Source organism: Chiloscyllium plagiosum, unplaced genomic scaffold (assembly GCF_037043375.1).
Source record: "Chiloscyllium plagiosum isolate Xiang-an unplaced genomic scaffold, Cpla_swu_hap1 HiC_scaffold_1, whole genome shotgun sequence".
Taxonomy (NCBI): Eukaryota; Metazoa; Chordata; class Chondrichthyes; order Orectolobiformes; family Hemiscylliidae; genus Chiloscyllium; species Chiloscyllium plagiosum.
In genome coordinates, this window is record NW_028270139.1 from 32,555,828 (window position 1) to 32,564,120 (window position 8,293).

The 8,293-nt window shown below is 41.8% G+C and overlaps 1 protein-coding gene across 1 annotated transcript in view; it reads left to right on the forward strand.

The window, feature by feature from the left end:
• LOC122553060 (interleukin-8-like) overlaps nucleotides 1–2,580 on the forward strand; it is a 60,886-nt gene extending 58,306 nt beyond the window's left edge. The window contains exon 4 of the mRNA XM_087988407.1: nucleotides 1,600–2,580. Within this exon, the coding sequence (XP_087844533.1) occupies nucleotides 1,600–1,610 (11 nt within the window). The 3' untranslated portion in view covers nucleotides 1,611–2,580. The remainder of the gene's footprint in view (nucleotides 1–1,599) is intronic.
• The last annotated feature ends 5,713 nt before the right edge of the window (nucleotides 2,581–8,293 follow it).

Below are 8,293 nucleotides of genomic sequence, written 5' to 3' on the forward strand. Positions count from 1 at the left end.
AGTCGTGCAGGCTCTTGGTGCATTCTATTACTCTGTCCCTAAATCTGGTATTTACATGCGAGCTGTGACAGTGAATGGTAACAAGCTATTCAACCACAGTGGCATCAGGACTGAATCCTGTGCTGTTCTCACCATCACGCATGCGTGGTAAATCCAGGCAGAGGTTGGGTGTCCCTGGTTGGTAATCAGGTGCAGGAATGCTGGGTAATACCTTGCTCCAGCTCCCATGGTTGTCATACCTTTTGCAGCCAGCAGATGTCAGCCAATTCAATATAACCCAGTGATCAAAACAGGGACTTCAACTCCCGGTTAGCACTGCTGCCTCACAGCACCAGAGACCCGGGTTCAATTCCCCCCTCAGGCAATTGTCTGTGTGGAGTTTGCACATTCTCTCCCTGTCTGCGTGGGTTTCCTCTGGGTGCTCTGGGTTTCCTCCTACAGTCCAAAAAATGTGCAGGTCAGGTGAATTGGCCATGCTAAATTGCCCGTAGTGTTAGGTGAATGGGTAAATGTAAGGGAATGTGTCTGGGCGGGTTGCTCTTCGGAGGGTTGGTGTGAATTTGTTGGGCCGAAGGGCCTGTTTCAACACTGTAACTAATCTAATCTATTCTTTCACAATCAGCTCCATGATATTCCGCTCTGCATTGTAAAGGCTCCAGGGCATAATTCTTAAGCTTTTTCCTAATTGTTCTATCTTAATGTACAAAGTGATATTTGACAATATTAATGTTTGGCCACACCTTCTTTGGATCCTGGATGTAATAATATTATATTGTAAAACAATGAATATTACCAAAATCACAACTGTTTACAATGTTGTTTAACAGCTCATTGATATTTATATTTGGTGATGACATTGTCCTTTTGTCAGAGAAATTTGCCCAATAGGTTAGAGATCACAAAACACACCTCGAAGTGAGATTGACAAACAATTTATTGCAAGCGATATCACTGGAAGAGAAATTGACCCAGGCTGACACAGAACTGACAGCCTGTTACAGGTAGATCAAAATTCTCCTCCCAGAGCTGAGGATGACACCAGTTTTTTAGTAATGCTGCACAATGACACTGATTAAGGAGTGGGAAATTACAATGTTTCTGGAAATGGAGTAATTTAGTTACAAGGGTGCTAATTGGAAAATAGTTTAATCGGATGACTGTCCTGTTCCTTCACACAATGCAACATCCTGACAGTATCATAGTTCCATTCATCGCCACAAGTAGGCGTTAAAGTCTCTTATAAAGTGGTGAGGTGCTTCCATTGTCCTGTTCCTGGAGCATGTCCTTTACTAGTGCCTTTCTGTCTGACCTGCTCTTTGTGTGGCTTTGGTATTGCTGGGTTGTGAAACTGCCCTTAGGGCTTTGAGATATCTACAGTGCTCTGTCATGTCCATGGGAGCTTAACGTGTATTCCATTGTCTGCGTGCTGTCTGACTCAGCTTGTGAGCTGCTCGGGAATTCTGGGTGTTCTGGTACAGTTTGGCTAATTTTGCTTTTGTGAGCCTATCATGGATTAGCAAATCTTTTTCCACACCTTGCTATCGAAGTTATTTTTGTGCAGCTGTGGGAAAAATAATGTTTTATTGAATTGTATTTCAGGTTCCTGCTGACATAATAAAGAATTGAAGCTGCAAAGGGATTCATTTGATTGCCCCCTGGGAAAGTTGCTGTACAGTGAACACTGAAATGAAGGAAGCTCCCTGAAGGGCATTCACTTTCTGACATCACTGTTCAATATGTTGTCTGAGCAGTTCCCCTGCATTGATTGTCTGAAACCTAAGCCAGTGGTTCATCTGCTTATACTGTATCTGTCTACACAGTGCCTAAGTAAGCAGGCTGCTGTTGTGAAATGTTGTGTAAAGCTGAAGGATTTCTATTCATGGGATGTAATATGTATGATTATTCTGAATGTGGTCTGACAGGGTTACTGGATACTATATAACTGAAAGCAATTTGTTAACTCTCTCCATAATATTAGAAAAAAATTTCCAATAGTCAAAAGGTGCGAGTGGTAAAGGAAATATTAGCAGAATTGTGAATTTACACAAATTTACACATAAATCAAACTGAAACAGATCTGTTGGTTTTCAAATGCTTTTGTTATTAAGATAATTGTTACAGCTTTTTCAATGATCTATTTATTGACTATTAGTCAATTATTTTGCTCGGTTTGTGCATCATTGGCAATGCCAACCACTTAGCCCCCCCATTCCTTTATGCAGATGTCAATGTGCTGGTAAGTGACTTTGTTGAACTGTTGCAGTCCTTGTGGCTGTGAGGAGTGGAGAGATCTGATATTGAAAGGGATGATAGTGCAAGGCAAAACAGGCAGCAATGGGGCATGTGAAGGGACAAGAGCTGTATTGTGAGGAGGTGTAAATGGGAAAATACAGAACAGGGAACAAATCACTACCGTCCAACCGGAAGATGGATGGGCAGGGATTGTGATTGGAAACCATTTACCATCGTGTTGATTCTGAAGGTAATAAAGTGTCCTCTCAAAAAATTGTAGTAATGTTTCTTGAGCAAACGCTGCGCTGTATTGGAACAATCCAGGAGAATAGGGACATAGTGTTGGGAGGCGTGGGGGGAGGGAAACTGGCGGTGGGCAATGCAGACTTACTGTCATGTGACATTGTTTAAACTAAATTACAATCCAAATTTAATCTAATCTTTCTGTTGCTGTTGAAGGCCTATGTATCCTATGTGACATATTGATGGCATACTATAGGTAGAAGCTTTGAATTGTTGACTAAACATACTTTAGTTCCAGTGTGAACAAAACCTTTCAAGTCAAAATTCAAGATCAATTGATTGACATTAACATTGCCATGATTTTACTGCAGTGTTTATCCATCATTGACATTGTAAGTGAACCTTGGGACTTTGCTGATATGATATTAAACCTCAGGATTTCTCCAAGTTAATATCTGTGAAAATAATGTCTATGTAGAAATGTTGTGTGTATCAAATACTTATATTTTAGGAGATATTGGTGCTTATCATGTAATGTTAACAGGAAGAAATGGTACTTATAAATGCAAGTCATCTCTGTGAAGGGACCTGTTTGCATGAGAGATTTTCAGGCCGAGATTATGTTGACTGCAGGTTACAGATGAAAAGTTGTGCTATATAATGATTCTCACGAAGAAAAATTGCAAAATATATCTGAATTGTGAGTTTATGAATTGTTTGATGCTTTTGTACCTTTAAGTATATTTCAGTGACTAGAATAAACTAGATTTCATGAGGAATGCCTTGTCATTATTTCACAATCTTCAACTAAACAATTGTGCATTTCTTAAACCAAAATATTCCGTGGTCTGACTGAAAATATCACTGCTGCAGTCTCCCCTTGACACCATGAAAGCAGGCAGATTACCATTCAGCCAAATCTCAATGTGTTTGATCATGGGTAGTCACTGACTTACTCCCCTAGACAGGCACTGCTGTGACCTGAATAGACAGGGTGTTACAGTGGAACTTTATGGTGGGAAAGTTGGGTACATGTTCCTTCCATTCAAACACACTCCAAATAACTGTGCAGGGTTTATCCTACCTTTAATGTGAATTTATGATAATAACAAGTCTGCCTGAGCCAAACAACAATCAGATCACTGCAAGAGTCAACGGGATGACCAGTGGAGATATAGGGAGCACCTTAATCATCTTAACTGAGGAACGAATCTTCTGACAAGTACATGGAGAATTCTCCAGATTGCCCTGTCTCCTCACCGACACAATCCTCAATCCCAAGGAGACCATGAATGTCAGTCTTGCTTCTCACTCACATTTATAGCAACTCCTCTCTACTATTTCCTGTAGCACATCACTAACTTTCACTCATGTCTGGTCAGATTAGACCTGAGTCACATGTCATATCTGTGGGGAAATACGTTCTACCTGATTAGTGACATTTGATATGCAATAACGGGATATTAATCTTCTCCCTAATAAATGTCATAATAATCACTGAACTGAAGATGTTCCAGCTTAATATATCTGTTTGCAACTGTGCAAGATTGTGACAATACTGAAAGAAGCCACTCAGCTCTCCAAATGAGCATCTCACTTTGCACCAGTCTCCTGACCTCTCTACATAACTCTTTGAAAGGAACAGATTGCAGCTCATGGAAATCTGAAATAATAACAGAAAATGTTGGGGAAACCTCAAACCAACAACCTCAGCTGGAAAACAGCAGCAGTCGGTAAATCAGTGAATCTTTACTGACTTCACTTTAGTTTAATCTACATCATACTTGGCCAGATTAAACCTCGAGTACTCTGTAATGAATATTTTGTGGCTGATTATGTACGCATGTGCGAATAGGGAATAGGGTATATTTGTACATTTTCAACATTTTCAAATTATTTTTATCTTTTAGCAAATGTTACTTGTTGAACTCGCAAATTGCTAACTGGCTTAATGTCACACAGTGAAGTACCTGTTGAATTGGCAGTGCAAGTCTTTTTCAAAATTCGAAACCTGCTTTGGTGTAAAAAGTTGTGGCAAAAGAGGTTAATCATTTGCTCAATTAAAAACTTGAGGTCAGTTATAAATACAGTGGAGCAACTATATCTTTAGATACTTAGAAGCAATAGTTTCTCATCTTCAAGACTTTTCAGAGTCTGCAACATTATATAAACCAACATGAAAGATTGAGTGTTCCAACTGAACACTGTCAGGCCGGTCAGGGCTGAGTGTGCCTCGACATGAGAATGTGGGGCTATTTGGCCTTTGGGCAGCCACACAAACAAGCCTGATCATACATTCAGCCGGTGAGATGGGCAAGGGGACAACGCTGCTAATCCAATGCAGTTTACTAGATCGAAGCCTGGAAACCCAGGCAGAGCTGTTGCCAGCAAGATCAATCATGGAGCCTGGGTGGTTATGATCACAAAGCAAGAGGGTTCCTCATGTGGCAGCAGCACAGATGGTCTTCCTGATACCTCATGGTGAGACAAACACGTTTCTGTCTATTTTTCAAAATCAGCTGAGAGCTGTTTGCAGTCAGTCACCAGTAGTCATTGGGAAGAGAGACACATCACAAACTAGATACAAATCATCAAACAGCCAAGCTAATTGAAAGCAAGGCATCCCAATAGAGAAATGGTCTCCTTTCCAATCTGTTCCAAACTGAAGTTCACCTGAGAACTATCCTTTGAGAAACTGCACTATCAGCAACCAACATTAAAGCCTAGAATGATCCTTTTACTTTACAGAATGCTTTATTCAACTGTCAGATGTTAAACACATTCAAATCCAGGAGCTGGATTACATGGGAGTCAAAGGAGTGTAAATTAGAGACTGAGTTAATTTTAATTTTTTCCTGATCTGTACCTATGTGTGCAGTACATTTTTATTCACCCTGTCATTGCTGAGAGTGTGTGTGTGTGGGGGTGGAGGTGGGCGGGTGTGTTGGGATGGAGTGAGGTGGTGGGGTGTGGGGGGCTCGCTGGTGGTGTGCATGGGTTGTACCTGTGTGTCAGCACATGTGTATTGTGGGGCATGTATATGTGGGTGTGTGTGTGTTTGTTGTGAGGCGAGTGTGTTGTGGGGTAGGGTGTGGGGGTTTGCATACATAAAATGAGTGTGATGTTCCATTAAATTGAGGTAATTGGACACGAAGAAATACAATTCTTTCATTTTGAATTCATGAAACTTGCTGCTGAATTTTTAATTGGGAAACATGTATAAAAAGGCACACATTTCATTTCCATGTAAAACGTAGCAATTATGAACAGAATGAGGGTATATGCATTCCATCTGTTACAAAGCATTTACCCAGCTGAGGGCAATGTTTCAGATCAATTCGATTGATCATGACCTAAAAACAATCATCTCACTGGCTTGTTATTAGAATCTTAGGAAGATTTCAGGAAAACAAAACCTACAGCACTAATCTCATTCTTTTACCTAATTGTAAGCAGATTTCTGATTTCTAACAACAGTCCCAGTCCACACCAACACTATAAGAGATATCATGCTTCTCACACTATGGAACCCCTCGTGCTGACTTAGTCAAATGAATTAATGACCACAGTCCCAGATTCATGGACATGTGTAATGCACTCATACAAATCTTCCAATTTCAGTTGTGAGCCTGATAGTCTCTTCCTAGCCCATGCAGGCCCTCTGACGTTCACCTTATCCCATGAAGTTGCAACAAATCATTCCATGCATTATCTAGCTGATGTTGCTGCAGTGGTTGTAATGCACCAAGGCAGGAAGCCTCCCTGTGATATGCTCGAAAATATAATTGACAAATGAGATCATGGAGCCCATGGCCTTGGAGGAGATCCCAATGTCAGTGTGAACCTGCTTCATGAGTTTGTCAATGTAGGTGGTGTACCATTTGGCAGCACAGTGGCTCAGTGGTTAGCACTGCTACCTCACAGTGTCAAGGACATGGGTTTAATTCTAGCCTTGGATGACAGTCTGTGTGGAGTTTGTATTTTCTGCCCGAGTCTGCATTTGTTTCATCCAGGTGCTCCGGTTTCTTCCCACAGTCCAAACAAGTGCAGGTTAGGTGGATTGGCCACGGTTAACCCAAGGTTATGGTGATAGGGTGGGATCTGGCTGGTCTGATTTCAGAGGGTTGGTGCAGACAATATGGGCCAAATGGCCTTTTCCGACATTGAAGGGATTCTTAGATTAGATTAGATTAGATTAGATTACTTACAGTGTGGAAACAGGCCCTTCGGCCCAACAAGTCCACACCGACCCGCCGAAGCGCAACCCACCCATACCCCTACCTTTACCCCTTTAACCTATCACTACGGGCAATTTAGCATGGCCAATTCACCTGACCCGCACATCTTTGGACTGTGGGAGGAAACCGGAGCACCCGGAGGAAACCCACGCAGACACGGGGAGAATATGCAAACTCCACACAGTCAGTCGCCTGAGTCGGGAATTGAACCCGGGTCTACAGGTGCTGTGAGGCAGCAGTGCTATTCTATTCTATGATCCAAAATTTCTCCTCTTTTTTCACTCTTTGCCTAAGGTGGGTTCCCTGCTTTCCTAGTGTTTTCCTGGCATTTTGTTATTTCTTTTCCTCAACCATGTTAACACAAGCTCTGTGTGTTGGCATAGTCTGGAATGACTTCCAGATCTACATCTCTTTCAAATGTTCTGGAATTTTGATCCAGAATCCATCCAGCCTGCAACATCCATGTAGTGTTAATTTACATGAAACCTCATGGAAAACATTTGTTGACCCTGGAACAACACCCACTTTACAGAATCATACCAATCATTGCAGTCAACTAGTTTGTAACACCCTTCCCAGAATGCTTCACCATGACACTGACTGTGAGGATACTCTTCCCAGAATGCTTCACTGTGACATTGGCCCTGGAGTGGGGGGTTCAGAGGCGGTTCATGAAAATGATCCCAGGAATGAAAAGCTTAACATACAAGGACTCTGTGTTTATACTCAATTAACTTTCGAAGGATACGGGAGGATCTCATAGAAACATACAAAATATTGAATAGTCTGACAGTGTAGATATTGGGAAATGTTTCCATTGAGAGGAGAGACTAGGACCTGAGGGCACAGCCTTTGATTAAAGGGAAGACCTTTCAGAGATAAGGAGAAATATCTTCAGCCAGAGAGTGGTTAATATATGGAAATTCATTACCACAGAAGGCTGTGAGGCGTGGTCATTGAGTATATTTAAGATGGAGATTGATAGGTTCTTGAGTATCAAGGATTACGGGGAGAAAGCAGGAGAATGGGGTTGGGAAACTTACCAGACACGATTGAACAGCAGAACAGACAATGGGCTGAATGGCCCAATTTCTGCTCCTATGCCTTATGATCTTATGGACACCGAATGTGAGGATACCCTTTCCACATGTAATTCGTGATTTTCAGCTCAGGTGTTTGCTTGCTTCATCACATAATCCCAGGGATCAGTGCAAAGTGTAGATCATGACAACTGCAAAATGCTAGCTCATGAGGAAATAAAAGATTCCAGAGAGCTGGAGATAATTCAAGTTTCACTTTATGTTTGTAACGTTTTCACTTTATGTTTGTAACGTAGTGTTGGGGCTGTAGCTGTGCTGACTCCTCCCCCTGGGTTTGTGCAGTGGTTGGTAATGTTGCTGAGTCAGATTCCATTCAAACAGCAGCTGGCATTGGTGAACCATGTGATTTCCAGGAAATCAGGTGACATTATACTCCATGTAGCTGTTCGATGATTGGTTGTGTCTCCATGTAGCAGTGGGTGGACGAGGTGAAAGGGCCATTGCAGACAGTCAGAAGAGATCACAGCATTATGGGTGGTC